At 41.1% G+C, this 19,839-nt stretch overlaps 2 protein-coding genes across 5 annotated transcripts in view; one reads left to right on the top strand and one right to left on the bottom strand.

Annotated features, from left to right (window-relative positions):
* The window catches only part of VSIR (V-set immunoregulatory receptor), a 29,494-nt gene extending 16,072 nt beyond the window's left edge, over positions 1–13,422 (bottom strand). The window contains exon 1 of the mRNA XM_072129716.1: positions 13,252–13,422. Within this exon, the coding sequence (XP_071985817.1) occupies positions 13,252–13,339 (88 nt within the window). The 5' untranslated portion in view covers positions 13,340–13,422. The remainder of the gene's footprint in view (positions 1–13,251) is intronic.
* Positions 1–19,839, top strand: part of CDH23 (cadherin related 23) — a 708,444-nt gene that overhangs the window by 609,085 nt on the left and 79,520 nt on the right. The window lies entirely within an intron of this gene.

The raw sequence follows: 19,839 nt of genomic DNA, 5'->3' as shown, positions 1-19,839 counted from the left end.
ATAAAAATGTGTCAAATCAAAATTCTAATTAAAATCTAAATTCAACGCATTTTTGCGCTGGCACTGACTGCTTTCTCTGGGACTATGGATAGGTGGATGGCTGTGATCCTGCTGAAATCTGGGGTTTCTGTTATTCATTGTATGGACGCAATGATTTATGGTCCTGCTACTTTCTTGACCAATGTGAACAAACACAGCAGAAAACAATAGAAACCGCACAGAGTTCATCCAGTATTTTCTTTTATTGAGGGGGTCAGGATTTGTGCCACATTATTATTACAGGTCAGCAAATCGGCTCTAAAAAGTTTGACAGCAAGTTGTTAGCACAAATTCCCAGTGATACCCAATTCAATAGGAAGCACTTTATACAAAGGTCTGGTCACTAAGGAATAGAAAGGAAGGGCTGACACTCATTTATAACAAGAACTCGCCAGGAAACTGGAGAGCATGGAAGGGAACAATGTAAAGTATTAGACCATTGTCATAGCTGGGAGAGAGAAGTGATTGTGCCGTTTCAGGGATTTTCATATTGATGACCTACCCATGGCCATTAGTGTTAGATTAGTGGGGGGCAGACACTAAAATTGGAGCCCCAGCCAATCTTCAGTTATATTTAGTACTGACTTTACTGGATATTGCAGCCATGTCCCCTTCTAGTAATGGCGGCCTACCCTGTAATAGGCCATCGCAGTTCCATATCTAATGCTCTTGTGAATATAGAGGGGCTACACATGCACCAAAATTTACCTACTGTAAACCGACAACTGGAAATCTCTTGTTCGCTAAATTAGTAATAACAGATGTATTGTTTCTATATACAGTAGATCACAGAATACAGCCCCACAAGCCCTCACATTTCTTCTACAGCCATTACCTAAAAATGATCCACAGCTATCTGCACACCGACTTACACTTTTATATATAGTGGAGGTTGAGTGTCACCATGGGAACTACGGATTCATTGCTACTATATACCATAGTACAGGCAGTCCCCGACTTAAGAATTACAGAAGACCCCTGTTAAACTGACATCTCTTCCCCATGTGACCTCTGTTACCCAGGCTGTAATGATCAGCTGTAATGTCTATAACTAAGCTTTATTGATGATCCTTGTTCCCATGACAGCACAAAATTTGATACAAATACATTATCTGGAGTTACACAAGTCCCCCCTCACGTACAAATTCAACTTAAACCTAGAGAACCGTACATAACAGTTCCCGTTCTGTGCACAGGATATGGCCCCCATACCACGACATATGGTCTGGTGCATGTAGCCTTGTGCAATATTATGGCTAAATTATTACTGGCAATGAACAGGCTTCTGGCTGCCTTGAACTTTTCTCTGATGTTGTGTCTCTCTGAGAAAAAAATGGTTATGAAACAGGGTTATAAAAACTATATGGGAAGTGAATTTGAAGAATTTGTATATTGGTGGTCTAATATGTATGGACTTCTATGTAGTTCTTATTTATGTTTGTCTACTATCAAAAAATCCATCATGATAAACCAGGGACACTTACTCATAGATCCAGGCACCGTGACTGTGGTAATCTTCTAATATTTGTTATCCATGGTCTCCTTCCTTCTAAAAATCAACTTTTAAAGTTATGCTAATGAGCCCGACAGGCTCTGGTGGGTGTTACCTCAGCCCCTCAGTGATGTTTTTTCATTGGTTGTTACAAAGAGTAGAGCATGCCTCACCCTCCCCCTGCTCTCTCGCTCCTCCCTCTGCCTGTGTAATCTAGCAGAAGCAGGAAGTGCAGGGGAAAGGGGGACCTGCTCTGCTCTGCTCATTGTAACAACCTGTGCAGCTACAGCATCACAGGGGCTCTTGAAAATCCCACCAGAATATTAGAATTGTAAAAATGTATTTTAGAAGTTTTAGTCACGGTGCCTGGATCTATGAGTGTGTCTGGTGTATCGTGAAGGTATTTTTTTGGTAGATTTTCTTTAAATATGGGCTATAATGAAAAGCATTTTTTTTTTTGCTGGATTTGCTAAAATTATACCTTTTCAATATGTTTTTCATGCACAAGAGTATGAGTCAGAAGTTACCATCACAAATGAATTCATTTAGAGGCTCTTCTACCTCTCTCATCAATGAGGGTTCAAGGCCAGGCAACCTCCACTATGACATTCAAGTACCCTAATCATACATACAGACAGGGGGTCACTGACCTCATTTCCTTTAAGCATCACTTGTTACACATAATGCACTTCTTGTGCCTAGATAGTTTATCCTCAGCCTGAAGGGATATCTATAAATCTGAAGCATCACATCCGAATCTGGGGCCTGATGTGGGCAACAACAAGCAAGCTACCTAAGCTTCATCTCTTGGGATAACTCTCTGTTTTATTTTTCTCAAATGAGGTATAAATATTTTATTAAAAAAAAGGAGTTTGTAAAAAAAAGAACTATTTTGGAACATCTTCATGAACAAAATATTTCTCCTTCCCAATCAGTTCTATAGTAACATGCTTAGAATTTAGTTTATACTCGATGCTGATAACATATGTTGATGCAGTGCTGCTCCATTTTACCATCCACAAAAAAGTGAGACGCCGCTCCCTGATAATAGTATGGCATTCAGTATGTCTGCCATATTTGTCTAATGTACGTGGAGATGGAGGCTTACAACACAAGCTCTTTATTAAGAACTGTGAGATTGGTCAGCAGTATGACCGCCCAACCATCAAACGACATCACCCCGTTAAAAGGAGGCAAAAACAAGAAAACAGAATGTCCAGTAAATTACAATTGGATTTTTAACAGCTGGGTTAAATTAAAAATATGGAGGTCCACAAAACTGGTACGCTTCGTTCCTTGGCCTTTATTTGTTTTTAGAGGTGGACAAGCTCTTTGTCAGATCATTAAACTTTTCCCACCAAGTTAAGGTTAACTGTGAGTCCAGCAGGTTAACTACTTAGATCCCCTTATCTATATAACCATACCTCTCAACTTTCTTTTAGGTAAAAGGGGGACAGAACATGCGCCGTGCGGTGGGAATTTCCCATGGGAAAATTCAGGCAGAACTTACTGATGCGATTTACACCAATGTTATATGTTCTCAAAAAAAGGGATAATTTGATTTTATATCTAGTGCTGGCTAAGGCATGGCCTGGGAAATTGTACGGTAGGTAAAAGATAGCATAGAATTGGACACCGTTCGGCTTTTAGGTGGCTTAAAGTAAACCTACCATGAGGAATCTATAATCAGAAGTCGATCTGATGGTAGCTTCCTCCTGCCTGCCTCTACTCTAATTTGTAATTTAATAATCCTGGAATCTAACCTAACTTGTTAATAACTTTATTTAAGTAATATGTAAATGAACTGCAGAGGCTACTGGGTGTGGAGTAGCCTTACTTCCCAGTGCCCGAACAGGTTAGTACACGCCCCAGTAGCCTCTGCAGTTAATTTACATATTACTAATATAACGTTTTTAACAAGTTAGGTGGGGTTCAAGGATTATAAAATTACAGTTTGGGTAGAAGCAGGCAGGAGGAATCTACCATCAGATCTACATCTCATGGTAGATTTCCTTGAAGGGATAACAAATTGCTATTGCAACTATTGCAAGGCTTGTATGTCATTTTACAGGCTGACTCCCCACCCTCCACAAATATTTCTTTCAGTCTCTATTTTTGCTTTATCATTTTTTACATAATTATTTTCTATGTAACACCTCATTGATACCTTCTTGTTTTAGCTGTTTATGCATTTCTATAGTTTATAGCCCTCCTTAATGTATTAAATAACCAAATAGATTTTGGTGTTGTTTCCAAACAGATACCTTAATGTGCCTCATTTATTGTGTATAAATGTATATTTTACACCTGATGCCTTTTAAGATTCTGAAAATACAGTTTACGGTTTTTATAACCCCTCCGTATTAAAGTAAAAATTGAAAATCATTATGCCGTGGTGATATTCTGCCAGTTTTACAGGACTTATTTCCAGTTGTTTACCTACACTGTTGGTAAATGTGTAACTGGGCTCTAATTAAATGACTTCTCCAACCTTCTATCCATCTTCTCCTAGCTGTACCCTTTACATTGAGGTACAGCCCATCCCTCAAACATACTTCTCCAGGAAATCAAATCTCTCGTTACGACTCTATTTCATGGCAGACCACATAGTTATATTTAAGAATCTGGTCGAATATTTAAGAAAAATGGTCTAACCTAAAGCAACAGTGCATACAGGCTTGCTAATTTTTGGGAGAGCCCAAAACAGAGCCAACAGCCTTGATAAAATATCTTCTTTTGTGGAAACTTCTGCACAATGTGACTTTTAGTAGCTTCAATAAAATGTTTTTATTTATATGTCTATTATAATATTGACTACATTTTTTCAATGGTCTTCACATATCTATTTCTTGTGCTATATTTGAGATGGTGGTGGGGGGGGGGGCTGTGTGAGGTAACGAGCCCTGATATTACATAAGCTTGAGAATACTACTGTTATTTAAAACCTATAGCAGAGCACATGCCCGACCTGTGAGACATGCGGCAGGAGAACTATATCTCTGTGTTTGGGTGGGTTTCCTCCGGTTTCCTCCCACACTCCAAAACATACTGGTAGGTTGATTAGATTGTGAGCTCCATTGGGGACAGGGATCGATTTGGCAAGCTCTGTGCAGCGCTGCGTAATCTGTGTGCACTACATAAATAAAGAAATTATTATTATTTATGACCAAGTACAAGAAATTCAAAGAATTAAATGTAGCACAGAAATTCTAAAAAAAAAATAATGGAATTTATTTAAATGCTAGAGCAATGGTTCTCTGTTACGCAATACAGGAACAAGCACTCAAAGCAATAGGAGGAGGCATCTTAGTGCTGTGCTATCTAAGAGATATGTATACTTCAAGTGTATCCTGCCTTTGACATTCTTTACATTTGTAAATACAATATGTACAAGTGATATGTATCGCAAACAAAACAAAAAGTTTCCCATGGCATGTATAAATATAGTTTAAGCATTGGAGGTCCTGGTTGACCTTCCTATTTCCTGTGAAAGTCTAAGGTTAAGTAATATAACAAATAGATTGTTGAGCTTTCCTGCAGAAGTCACGCGTCAGCAATTAATCCATAGTCACACCCAAAGACTTTTTAGCATAAATACTAGATTTTTTTAATATAGTGCGATTATTTTCCCCTTCTGCCACCTATAAACCAGGGGGGAGTGAAGGGGGTTCCTGTCCCCGTGCATGCGCACTCTCTGCAGCCGGCATACATGACAATTCTTCAGCTGCAGTTTTTTCTATGCCAGATAGGGCCAGGCAGGCCCCCAAGGGATACATTAAGAGAACGGAGGCTCTTGACGTATCTGGCTGCGGTGCATGAGCACTGACGTATGATAAATAACCCCCTTTTGTACATTTTCCTGCTTTGTGGGTTTTTGTACTGTAACTAGTCCTAGTTCGGATGGAACTCATAAAGTTAAAGTATGTATAAAAAAAATTAAAAAACATATTTCATTTTTTTCCAGCTTCCAAGGTGCAAAGGATCCATTAGGTGCATCTAGTAAATTCTGATTACAGTTAGGCCAACATTTTCTATTTTGTAGGAACACACTCACTTCAATCCATTGATCTAATATAACTTTTATAGCTCAAAATAACAAATCACCTACTTATCTATCTATATCAAAAATGATTCCCCAGTACTATTTTTATTAATAAAAAGTAAGCTATTTATGGAAGGACCTTTGAGCAAAGTATAGTCTACATATCCGCTTTTTTATCATGGTACCCAACAAGCTATTGCCCATGATAAGAATTAACTTGTCACGGTTCATCAATCCTTCAAATACAGTAATCAAATCCGAACAATAAGGGTTTCAACAAATGACCATCTACTTCCACTTTTCAATGTGAAGTAAAGATTCTCCATTCCTTTCTGAAGATAATCCAGATTCTCATAAAGGACTCCAAGCTTGCCTATGGCTTGAATGGTAATTTAAAGTAAATCTACCGCTTTAAAAATCCCTATTTAAAGGAAACCTACCACTTGTAGTGGCAGGTTTCCGATGGAAATACCGGGCACCAGCTCAGGCTGAGCTGGTGCCGGAGCTTATTTTAGTTAGTGTTTTAAACCGCGGTATCGCGGTTTAAAACACTTTTTAAACTTTATAGCCGGCGCAGGCAGGTACGCGCTCGGCGCTTACCGTGCGCGCGGCTACATAGGAAGTGAATGAGAGCCGCGTGCACGGTAAGCGCCGAGCGCGTACCTGCCTGCGCCGGCTATAACGTTTAAAAAGTGTTTTAAACCGCGATACTGCGGTTTAAAACACTAACTAAAATAAGCTCCGGCACCAGCTCAGCCTGAGCTGGTGCCCGGTATTTCCATCGGAAACCTGCCACTACAAGTGGTAGGTTTCCTTTAAGCCAAGTATGCTTTGTTCAAGCTGACTGCACCCTGATGCTCGATCTAGCCTTGATTATCTATAAAACCTTGTGCTTTTTTAATAAAAACATTTATTAAATTATGCAAATTATCCCTGGGTGCTCGTGTGCATCTGAGGCTCCGTCTGCTTCTAATCATGCACGTCTCTTGTGAGCTGTGTAATCTACCCACTCCTGCTGTTCTGCAGTTCCTGAGAGCCGGTGATGTTACCTGGCTCTTGGGAATGGGTTAAAGTAGAGGGTGTGCCCACAATTTTGTTGTCATTTGAACCTCCAACAATGCGCTGCGAGTTGCCAAAACCCCTGAAAACACGTTTCCCCCAATTTAAAGTCACTTATATTATCCATAAAATACAGAAAATAAAAACATTTGAAAGAATTTTTCCTTCTTTTGTAATTGTCTCCCCAAAAAATAAAATAAAAGTGAATCAATAACCTATATTCCAAAAGTGGCTGTAGTAAGAAATAAATGTGCCCGTGCTTAAACGGGGCAAAATTTTAAAAAATGCAGAATTACAATTTTTGACAGGGTTAGAGAGATAGAGAATACAAATCAGTCATTCATGCTCTGTTTTATGGTACTAAAGTATTCAAATATATATTTTTTTATAGTATTTTCTTTTGGTATCACTGTATCCATAGAGGGCATGAGAGTAAAAGTAACACGTTGTATATTCCACAAGGTAAAAGGTGCAAAATGTAAATCTTAGCTGACACTGAAAGTGAGGTTTTTTTTTATTCCTCACCAGAAGTTATTCCAGAAAGAGTTATTACAAGTTCATCAATAATTTATCTGTGCTCCACATGGAAAAAGTACAACGTATCCTGCAAAAATCAAGCACCACCTAAAAAAAGTTATGACCCTTAGTGGTCCCCAGTGGTCCTGATGGGGTCAAGCATACTTATAACCTGCGCTACTTCTCCAAAATGAACAGTCTCTTACCTGTGCTCTTTGTAGTCCTCCTTTTCCATAGGTCTGTTCCAAGTGTAATTTGCTCTCAAAAGGGAATAAGTATTCCACTTTCACTTAAAATCAGCAATTCAGGTGTCTGGTGTCTAATGTGATCAGTTTGCATTCATGGCTGGGTATAAAGTAGGTGAATGACTTTCATTATTCGGCACTATTATATGAGAAGCAATTTGGTGTATAGAACCGGATAGTTCTAAATACTTGTATGCCGGCTTGTAGGAGCATTGAAATTGAGGGACTTTGTGTTATTACCGCCCTGGCTGCCCAGGATCCTATTTAATGGCCTCTTTCAGCCCATACGGCTCTGTGCGACCCTTGCTATGTATAAATACGTTACCATGACAATGCCGTGTCCTCATTGCCTTCAAAATAATGTTGAGGTCATTTTTTCCCACACCAGGAAGGTTTTGAAAAAAAACTTCAGCTCTTATTGGTACTATAATAATTGGCATTTTTAAAAAACTCTTCTTACTTGTTCTGCATAGAGAGAATATCCATTATAATGTATGGGCCTGATGAATGTAACCTTTTATAGACTGGCCATGGTACATGTACATCCTCAACAGGTTAAGACTGTACATAGAAGGTTCACCGGCTGGGCCCTACATCCATACATCCATCACCGGCTGGGCCCTACATCCATACATCCATCACCAGCTGGGCCCTACATCCATCCATACATCCATCACCGGCTGGGCCCTACATCCATCACCGGCTGGGCCCTACATCCATACATCCATCACCGGCTGGGCCCTACATCCATACATCCATCACTGGCTGGGCCCTACATCCATACAGAGCAGGAATCTGCTGTATTATACACAACAAAAAGTAGCGACCAAGTAGCCAAATTGCCACTTATTGGCTATTTTACAACACATAAAATTTTGACTAAAAGGTAATCGTAAAATCTTAGTCTCAACAATGAAAATGTCATCTTGTCCCACATTACACCTTACAAAGCTCCACACTACACAATTTTTTTAAAAATGTATTAAAACCTAATAAAACTTTTATAAATTTGGAATTCTCATGAGTATAATGACCAAAAGAGGTGTCAAAGTCAAAGCCGTAAAAACAATGTCAACCAAAAAATGTGTCCTCGCACAGCTCAAAAGTTATGGATTTATTAAGACAGGAATTGGTAATGCACAACATGAAAATGGCCTAGTGCTTAAGGAACTGTTATATGAGGATGAAAAATCAGTTTAGCCTCAAAACTAATCTTGATTCTATGATAACCAATGTCAAGTTCCAAGGTTTTGTGCAGATTCACACGGTCTCTCTTCCTGGCACTTTAACCCATTAACTACCAGACCATTTTTGTTTTCCCGTTTTCATTTTTAACTCTTCAAAAATCTTTAACTTTTTTATTTTTCCATAAAAAATAGAGAGCTGTATGAGGACTTGTTTTCTGCATAACAAATTGCACTTCATAGTGACGGTATTTTATATTCCATGCTGTGTACTGGGAAGCGGGAAAACAATCTGAATGCAGTGAAAATGATGAAAAAACGCATTTGCACCATTTTGTTGTGGGCTTGGATTTTACGGCTTTCACTGAGCGCCCCAAATGACATGTCTGCTTTATTCTTTGGGTCGGTGTGATCACGGGGATACCAGAATTATATAGGTTTTATTATGTCTACATACATTTACAAAAATGAAAACCTCCTATACAAAAATACAATTCTTCATTTAACCGTCTTCCGGTGCTAATAGCTTTTTCATAATTCAGTGTATGGAGCTGTGTATGGTGTCATTTTTTGCGACTTTTAATGATGTTTTCAATGATGTTTCCTTTTTTGAGGAATGAACAGCCTTTTGATCACTTTTTTTTTAAATTATTTATATTTTGCAAAATGGCAAAGTGCCATTTTTGGGCGCTATTACCTGTTATGGAGTTAAAACACCGGTAATAACCGTTGTTTTATTTTGATCGTCCATTTGGGGACGCAGCAATACCCAACATGTTTGTGTTTTTTACTGTTTATTTATATCAGTTCTAGGGAAAGGGGGATGATTAGAATTTTTAGGTTTTTACTATTTTCCAAACCCCCTAGGGTACTTTTACCCCTTAACGACCACCACCACCTCCGCCAACTCAAACTCGTACTTTCCACTGCAATGATTCCGGCGCAGTTGCCATTATTTATCTAACCCTCAGTGTTCCCAAACAATCAATATCAGGACCACCCATCTGACAGTAGAAAATCTAATCAGACCAGTTTCAGTACATTACATGCCATTTAGACTCTATTGTCAGATGGGTATCCCTGGGCTGAAGTAGATGACTTAGTACCACCGATCAGAAAGCAAAGCTGAAAATTTTTAGCTAAAAGAAGGGTGGCAGTTAGTTGATAGGGCTCTATAGGAACCTGTCACTAGCTGTATTTGTGAAAATGTGGTGACAGGTTCCCTTTAAGGGGGAAAAAAGTTGCCATTTCTGGCAATACACAGTTTGTCGCAAGTTTCCCCCCAATTAGTATTTTGAAGCATTTCTGGTATTTTTTATGTATTATCATCAATCTACTACCAAAATCAGCCATAGTAAACCAGACACACTTACACGTGGGTATGTTGTCCGGATCTGTTCTTTTTGAAGGTTCTAGTGCCCTCATTTTTGTGAAAAAAGGGTTTTTAAAATATGCAATACTCCTCCAGGCTCCGCCCTCTGTTAATTTTGTACTCCCTGCCAGCTTTCTACCCAGCAAGAGCGCTAGTGATATCGGACGGCTCTCACCAATTCCCACACCAATTCCCTGGTAATATCAACGACTGCCTAGTGCGATACCACCACACATGAACGGGGATTACCGATGTCACCGTCTCTCGAGCTGCCGAGGGGAGGGAGGAGCCAGGCAGTAAGATGGAATGGAGATATAATTAACTGAGGATGGAGGGGCTCTGAGGCATATTTTTAAAACTTTTTCACAGAAGAAAAAATGGTATAAAAATCTATAACACAAACAAATCCTGATCAAGGGACTATCCACCAACATGTAAGTGGCTGTTTCTGGGGGTAGATTTCCTTTAAATACTATGGGGGAAAAAGTGGAAATAAACGTTCTCCGATACTGTTTGAAGAAACTGACCACAGTAAAAAAAATGCCTGCAGAATAGTAAAAGAGCTAAATAGAGCTAAATCCGATATGCAGAGATCCAATGAGATGGTTTTAACACAGAAACTGCCCAATCACCCCCCCCCCCCCCAATTCAAGCTCCTTATGTCTGTACATTTATCCTCACTCAAAAAAGCTATGAAAAATCTCATCATTCCATTTACTCGAACAAAAAAAAAAATAAAGAAAATTCAAGAAACTTCAAGTTTCAGTTTTCAGGATCTATTTAGGATTTATCACCTGTCTACACATCCAGAAACCAAAAGAATATGTTACTTATCTTTTTTGTGACTATGCCAAAACTTACTTGGATGAAAGCAAAGCCAAGAATATTACTGTACAAACAATTTAATGATTGTATCATTAAATGGAAATTCCCCTGCACAAAGACCAAATATCCAATTTTACCTGTGTGAAATGCCCTGCAGAAATCATGTAACTGTAAGAGTTATCATTTACATCTGTCATATATAATAATAGGACATCTCTATGTACATCACAGCGGTGAATCAGCATATTTCATTTATCAGACCTCAGCTGGATAAAAGTATTCTATAGAGGATTGTATCGGGCTAAAGGGGGCGTGGTGAGCTGGTTCGGGATGGGATAAGTGAGCCTACTCACATATAAGTGCCGGCTCTTAGAGACACATTACTGCTATGTACAATCTAACCAACTCATCCTGCCCTATAACATGCTGCTTGCAGATTGGACACTATGCGCAATCTGCAAAGTCATTAATTAATTAAAAATTATTATTATTATCGTTATTAAAGTCCTCCTGCTCTATAACATGCTACCTCCACATAGCACACCAGGTGCAATCTGCCAGCAGCATATAATAGAACAGAATGAGCTAATCAGATTATAAATAGTGTCCTATGTGCAGGCAGTATGTTATGGGACAACACAGTGGGTTAGTGGTTAGCATTACAGCCTTGCAGCGCTGAGGACCTGGGTTCAAGTCCCAGGGTCAACATCTGCAAAGAGTTTGTATGTTCTATCCGTGTTTGCGTGGGTTTTCTCCCACACTCCAAAACATACTGGTAGGTTGGTTAGATTGTGAGTCCCATTGGGGACAGGGACTGGCAAGCTTTGTGTAGCGCTGCGTAATCTGTGTGCGATATAAATAAAGGAATTATTACTGTTATTGTGGAGCCAGAGGAGCTGATTGTACAATGGGCCACATGTATCAAAAACAGTGTAGTTTTTCGTTGTGTAGGCGCACTTTATAAACACATGTACAAGTAGTTTGCACGTTCTTTCTAGTGCATAGCCAGGCAGAAAACTGGTGCAAACAGTGTAATAAATGTGGCCCATAGTGTCTTATCTGCAGGCAGCATGTTATAAAGCAGGAGGAGCTGAAAATACTGTACATATAGTGTCCTGTAGAGCAGAAAGAACTGAATAAATTGTGCCAGGTGTCCAACTGCAAGCGGCATGTTATATAGCAGAAGGATCAAGCAGTTTTTTGAGAAAACATTCATATAAATTGCAATGTATTGATTGAAATGACTTTCTATGCAAAAAGTAGTCCAGTTGGTGGATTGAACACCATCTTTCTATGCATGCTTATGCAGGAAAGGCTGTCAATCAGTAATAAGACCGCCTACTAGACTCCTAAGAATAGAAAAAGTCAATATTTCAATCAATTAGTTAAAATTAAATTCAATCTATCTAACAATACTTTTTATCATCCTGCTCAGCTCTTTTTGCTCTATAACATTAGGTAACAGGTTTGAGAATTTCTCAAAATTGCAAAACTGAAAAATTAAGAAAACCAAGAGGACACGCGTCAGCGATACCTCACATCCCAAGTCGCTAGACTCCTCCCATCTTGTTTATTTTGTTGCGTGACAATGTTTCAACACCTCATGGCTCCACATCACAATGACATGTATTGCAGTTAAAGCACACTCAGCCACTGGATTTCTACATCATGTTCCTTCTCCCTACAGATACAGAAACTTCTGTCTTGTCTTGAAAGCACAAGGCACAGGAGGTTTGAAGTCCTATGTGCAACTGCCCTTTTAGCCCCCTCCGTAATTTTAAACCTGATATCCCCAGCTGGTTGATTATTTGACGTCCACTGGGGTTTTTTTCAGTGTCCTGAATTTTGTTTACTTGTCTTGTGGCTGAAGCCCCAGATGTGCCATAAAATTACTATAAAGTGAATTAGGATGCCCAATTTGCATTGATCCAGGGCACCCAATCCCCAATTAAGTTTTAATCTACCCATCCCAAACCAAACATTGGAAACAACTGTCTGGCTGCTGTGTTTTATTAGCACATAAATGAGCCCCATGTTACTCCTCAGTCTGCACAGAGACTTATCTGACAGATAGCATCCCTTCTACTAAGTGCTGGGGGGCTGCACAGAAGGAGGTCTCTACCTTCAATTAGGAATGCAGAGGTCATAGGGTCATAGTGCTAATCACATTTTCCTCTCAAGATGACTATGGACAGTGAAGAGGGAGCTACAGCAAAGTTATATGTTCAAAGGTTATTAAATAATTTTCCCCATACAAGATAAATAATTACCATAACAAGAATATTAAGTGAATAAAGTCAATTCTGCTTCCAAACTTGTATCCATCTGAATTTTAACCACTTTGTGCCCTACTTCCTCCTGCATTCCTGCCTTATTCACTAGCAAGTAAGAGAGAAAAGCTTCTTCAGAAGTGAAGTGAATACAAACACTCTAGATTCCTCCTTGGCAGAGCTGAGACACAAGTGTGCTTGTCTTACCTTGGTAAAATGCCAGGGACAGGCAGAGCAAGCTCCAACATTTCCATAAGCTGCAGGTGGGATGGTGGGACCTCCTGGAGAAAGCCATCCTTGCCAATACTGCAAGCACACTGCAAAGCTTTTCATGCCTAATGAAGTGACACACAGCATTGGAGGAGTCAGGGTTGTTCAACACAGGAAATTTCATAGCTACTTCTACAAAACCTAGAAAATCACAAAGGACACTGCCCTCTGGAGGTCATAGTATAAAAGCACAGGCTTCTCCAAGTAAATTCTGCCTAATAGTTCTGTGTATACACAACAAGTACATTGTAACACTCTGACTCTACCTTGTTTACTGGAAGATGGGTGTTGTAAAAATATTGTCTAGTCTGCAACTATATAAACATAATACACTGATAATTGCAAATATTATATATATATATATATATATATATATATATATATATATATATAATTTTTTTAATTTATTTTTTTAAGCAGCATAAGCAAAATATTCTCAGGAGGAAAATTACTGTCTTGCAGGACTGATTTGCGAGCTGTGAGCTCTATATAAATAAGGGAAATATTATTATTGAAGGGAATATATTGGAATCCTGGAAACCCTTAAGGGTCACACGTACCTCTAGTGCTGTGTTTACAAGCGCAACGTCAGCAAAATTGGTAAGCAATCATATCAGTGTCACTGGACACGCTGATGAGATCGGGCCGAGGCATGGCCCCCAGCATTAGCATCGCGCTATTATTCTCATATTTGTTATCTATGGCCACCTTCCTTCTAAAAATCAACTTTTAAAATTATCCTAATGAAGCTTAATAGGCTGTTACACTGCCTCATCCTCCCACCTAGCTCCCTCAGTACTTGTACAGTAAGAACTTCCTGCAGCAGGGGGGGAGAGTAAGACATTGTAACAGCCAGTGAAGCTGCAGCACAGAGGGGCTCCCCCAGACCTTCTTTGCATGTTACCATGCGCTTGGCTGGAATCAGTGAAAGTGTTAACACAGCTGCTTACACTTCCAGAAATTAAGAAAAATGGATTCAAACTAGCCAAACACATGGTAACATGCAGAAACACATGCATTTTGGAATACATTTAAGGGTGCAATCAACGTTCGTTTTTTCAGATGGAGTTTTTGGAGCGAAAAGCAGGTGTGGATCCTAATGGATTGAGACAAATAATTAAAAGGAGCTGCTCCTCCTCCTACTTTTACTCCATTCCTGGTTTGGGCATCAAAAACGTGCAGTCACACCCTCAGAATGCACCAAAAACACACCCTGTGATTGCACCCTTACGGCTCTGCTCATTAGCAGTCCTAATATACTTATTTATTTAGACCCAACAGCTTCAAGTTTTGTCTTTGGTCATTCATTCCCACCAAAATATGCAGAAAACATGAGAGTAAAGTATATGAATAGCTTACAGTGAGTGAGCTGAGTAGGACAGCAGGTCATCTCTGCCTTCTCTAGTCAGAAGATTTTCAAAGCTACTAAGATATTTTAAAGGGGTTGTCTGCTTTGGTTTTAGGTTTGGATTCCACAGAAATGTGCATGGAACTTGTTGTAGTAAAGATACACATCACTAAGGCCCCTTCTACACTGGCGTTTTTCACGCGCGAGTTCTGCGCGTGCATTTGACGCTCAGAACTCGCATTGCACTCTGTCCCATTGTATTCAATGGGTCTTTCTCCATTTGCGTGGTTTTCAACGCGCGTGCTTGCGTTCGTTTGCACGCGCGTCAAAATCGCAGCATGCTCTATTTTTGCGAGTCACGCGCAATTTTCACGCACCATTCAAGTCTATGGAGATGCATCAAGAACGCATTGCACTCGCAATCATTGCAAGTGCAATGCGAGTGCAATGCGTTTTTAACGTAAGGGTTGCTAGGTGACCCGAATAACATTATTTCCCCTGCTCGCGAACGATCATTTAATTAATAAAACACAGTGAAGAACAGTGAAGAATAGAATAAAATCATTGTACACAGTGTACACAGTGACCACAGGATCATTTAAGATAAAAACACAGTGCAGAACACAGTGCAGAATAGATTACAGATGTTCGGCACATCTGCTTACTTGTCGGGAGATACGCGCGGAACTGCGCGAACAAAATAGCATGTGAAGAACAATATATATGTGTGAAGAAGACATTGCAGATGTATGGAAACATCTGCAATGTGTTCTTTACACACATATATATTGTTCTTCACATGCTATTTTGTTCGCACCGCTCCGCGCGTATCTCCCGACAAGTAAGCAGATGTGCCGAACATCTGTAATCTATTCTGCACTGTGTTCTGCACTGTGTTTTTATCTTAAATGATCCTGTGGTCACTGTGTTCACTGTGTACAATGATTTTATTCTATTCTTCACTGTTCTTCACATCTGCTAAATTGTCGGGAGATAATATACGCGCGGAACAGTGAAGAATAGATCGCCGATGTTTGCAAATTATAAGAAGACATTATTTTTCAATTAAATAACACATTTTAATCCCAAACCATGGTCCCTTTGAAATATGCTCGAGTCTCCCATTGAATCGTGCGTCAAAAATGCGCCGAAAACGCAACAAAAACGCAAATTACTCTTTAGGAAAAATGGAACAAAAACGCAGCAAAAACGTCAGTTTTTCACGCATTGCACCCGCACGTGAAACGCAACGCTAGTGTGCAAGAGGCCAAAGTGTAAAAAAGTCCCTTACAATCGACACTAAAGATGTTACATACAAGTTGTGCAACAGATACCATCAGAGCTGTAATGTAACTCAGTGGGAAGTGGTGGTATATGCACAGGATGCATTGCCCAAACCAGAAACAGAGTATGGAAGACATAGGAGAGTGATAAGAAATGGCCAATGTTAGTGAAAAAAAGAGCGTGCAACTTCATATACTACATCATATCTATACATTATTCTTTGTGTATATTCTGCTATATAACCAGTATATACAGATCCACGTTACAACAAGCTGTAGCTGTGACATTCATGTCTAGGACGTCAGTCTCCATGTAACGCAGGGATTGTAGCGCCAGATCCCTATAAATATCCTAGCACTGACTGTCACTTTTAATGATATTTTCATGGGACGCACATTTAGCTTTTGTGTCTTAATATGAAGAGCCTCTTTATACCCCGGTGGAAGGCTGGAATATGAATGAAGCTTTCCTACTGTTCAAGGCCGGCAATATATTACAGAAGCTGTAGCATCTACATCATTTTTACTAGTCACATTCACAAGAGCCACCATTGAATTTCAGTGGCTACATACAATGTATAAAGGGGCCATAGATATTAGTAACCATGTGCATTATATTGGAGGTTGTATCTATGATTGACCTCTTAAAGGGGAGGTCTCCAGACCCTTTTAGACACTCTTGATTCATCCCGGCCCTAATGTCTGGGTGTTAATGTGCCACCTGGGACATGTAAAACCCTTTGCTTAATTGCATTTTGTTAATTAAATTCATTTAGTTACATTTGAAAGGAGCTCTCTGGCAACAGGAGGACTTCAAAGCATGTTATTCCGTCTCTGCACTCTTCAATGTATGACACCCACGCACAGATTTACTCCTGCATTCAGTCTGAATGGAGACATGGCAAACGTTTAATAAAATGCATAATGTCACTGTTGTTGTTCCAGGTTAATTCATTCAGTGGTATAACTGTTATTATGTACAGAATGGTACAGTATTATGGACTGAAGAAAACACATTCCTGGTCACAATGGCTGCTCTGCTGTTAACGTTTAACAATAAACATTGCACTGTTTCACAAACAAAATGTCATATTAATTGGAAATATATTGATTGAATTTAAAAAAAAAAAACTAAATAATGAGTGAGTTTATAAAGTTTGGTGAGATGTACAACAGTCTTAAAGGAAATCTACCATCAAAATCAAGCATGGATAAACCAGAGAAACCTATTGATTACCACAGGTACAGTACCTGGATCTATGAGCAAGTGCATCTTGGTGATGGATTTTGGTAGATTTCCTTTAAAGAGATGACTAGCTCACAGATCACATATAAAGTAACCCTGTGGTCTTGTAGGTGGTATATACTACCTCATACGAAGGCCTTAGGCCTCTTTCACATTGGTGTTGTTAGTCTCGTCCCTGAGAATTCTTTTCTATTGGTTTTTTAGGTTTCAGTTTTTTCCACTTATCCATTTGTTCAGAAGCAAAACAGAAACAAAATGCAACATACATGTGAATGCCCCTTTCATGAAACACTCTGTGACCGGAATGCAAACAAATATTACATTTTTGGGCTTCTACAGACTGTTGTGGTTGGTCCATAAATCACAGTCCTTGCAATGTCCTGTTTCCTGGACCTGGATCAGTGTACAGGACAGGATTCCTTGCATCACAATCCTGGCGTACAATTGTACAGTGCAGCCGGTCTGTGGAGGGACTAGGCCTGGCGTACAATTGTACAGAGGAGCAGGTCTGTGGAGGGACAAGGCCTGGCGTACACTTCTACAGTGCAACTGGTCTGTGGAGGGACATGGCCTGGCGTACAATTCTATAGTGCAGTACGTCTGTGGAGGGACATGGCCTGGCGTACAATTCTATAGTGCAGTACGTCTGTGGAGGGACAAGGCCTGGCGTACACTTGTACAGTGCAGCCGGTCTGTGGAGGGACAAGGCCTGGCGTACAATTGTACAGTGCAGCCGGTCTGTGGAGGGACAAGGCCTGGCGTACAACTATACAGTGCAGCCAGCCTCTGGAGGGACAAGGCCTGGCGTTCAATTGTATAGTGCAGCCAGCCTCTGGAGGGACAAGGCCTGGCGTTCAATTGTACAGTGCAGCCGGTCTGTGGGGGGACAAGGCCTGGCGTACAATTGTACAGAGGAGCCGGTAAGTGGGGGTCAAGGCCTGGCGTACAATTGTACAGAGGAGCCGGTCAGTGGGGGGACAAGGCCTGGCATACAATTGTATAGTGCAGCCAGCCTCTGGAGGGACAAGGCATGGCGTACAATTGTACAGTGCAGCCAGTCTGTGGGGGGACAAGGCCTGGCGTACAATTGTACAGTGCAGCCAGTCTGTGGAGGGACAAGGCCTGGCGTACAATGGTACAGTGCAGCCGGTCTGTACAGGGACAAGGCCTGGCGTACAATTGTACAGAGGAGCCGGTCTGTGGAGGGACAAGGCCTGGCGTACAATGGTACAGTGCAGCCAGTCTGTAGAGGGACTAGGCCTGGCGTACAATGGTACAGTGCAGCTGGTCTGTACAGGGACAAGGCCTGGCGTACAATGGTACAGAGGAGCCGGTCTGTGGAGGGACAAGGCCTGGCGTACAATGGTACAGTGCAGCCAGTCTGTAGAGGGACTAGGCCTGGCGTACAATGGTACAGTGCAGCTGGTCTGTAGAGGGACATGGCCTGGCGTACAATGGTACAGTGCAGCCGGTCTGTGGAGGGACAAGGCCTGGCGTACAATTGTACAGTGCAGCCGGTCTGTGGAGGGACAAGGCCTGGCGTACAATGGTACAGTGCAGCCAGTCTGTGGAGGGACAAGGCCTGGCGTACAATGGTACAGTGCAGCCGGTCTGTAGAGGGACAAGGCCTGGCGTACAATTGTACAGTGCAGCCGGTCTGTAGAGGGACAAGGCCTGGCGTACAATTGTACAGTGCAGCCGATCTGTGGAGGGACAAGGCCTGGCGTACAATTATACAGTGCAGCCAGTCTGTGGAGGGACAAGGCCTGGCGTACAATTGTACAGTGCAGCCGGTCTGTGGGGGGACAAGGCCTGGCGTACAATTGTACAGTGCAGCCGGTCTGTGGGGGGACAAGGCCTGGCGTACAATTGTACAGTGCAGCCAGTCTGTGGAGGGACAAGGCCTGGCGTACAATTGTACAGTGCAGCCAGTCTGTGGAGGGACAAGGCCTGGCGTACAATTGTACAGTGCAGCCGGTCTGTGGAGGGACAAGGCCTGGCGTACAATTGTACAGAGGAGCCGGTCTGTGGAGGGACAAGGCCTGGCGTACAATTGTACAGTGCAGCCGGTCTGTGGAGGGACAAGGCCTGGCGTACAATTGTACAGTGCAGCCGGTCTGTGGAGGGACAAGGCCTGGCGTACAATGGTACAGTGCAGCCTGTCTGTAGAGGGACTAGGCCTGGCGTACAATTGTACAGAGGAGCCGGTCTGTGGAGGGACAAGGCCTGGCGTACAATTGTACAGTGCAGCTGGTCTGTGGAGGGACAAGGCCTGGCGTACAATTGTACAGTGCAGCCGGTCTGTAGAGGGACAAGGCCTGGCGTACAATTGTACAGTGCAGCCGGCCTCTGGAGGGACAAGGCTTTTATTATTGTCCCCCATTAAATCTCTTCTACAGTGTCAGGTGGAAAGTGACATTGATGGTCTTGTGACAAAGATAAGAGCCAGAAAGGAGGGTATAACTCAAATGTTGTGATGGGTAAGAAGGGTACATTCCCTACACTTAATACATTTATTTATATTTAGAATTCAGTACCTTAACAAGGCATATGTCTTCAGGCATATCAGAAACAGAATAGCTTATTGTGACATGCAGTTTCCATCACACCTATTCAACTCTGATACCTACAGAAACATTGAAGAACAG

This window comes from Engystomops pustulosus, chromosome 11 (genome assembly GCF_040894005.1).
Source record: "Engystomops pustulosus chromosome 11, aEngPut4.maternal, whole genome shotgun sequence".
In the NCBI taxonomy this organism is placed as follows: Eukaryota; Metazoa; Chordata; class Amphibia; order Anura; family Leptodactylidae; genus Engystomops; species Engystomops pustulosus.
The sequence above is the reverse complement of the archived record's forward strand: the minus strand, read 5'-3'. Positions and strand labels throughout refer to the sequence as shown.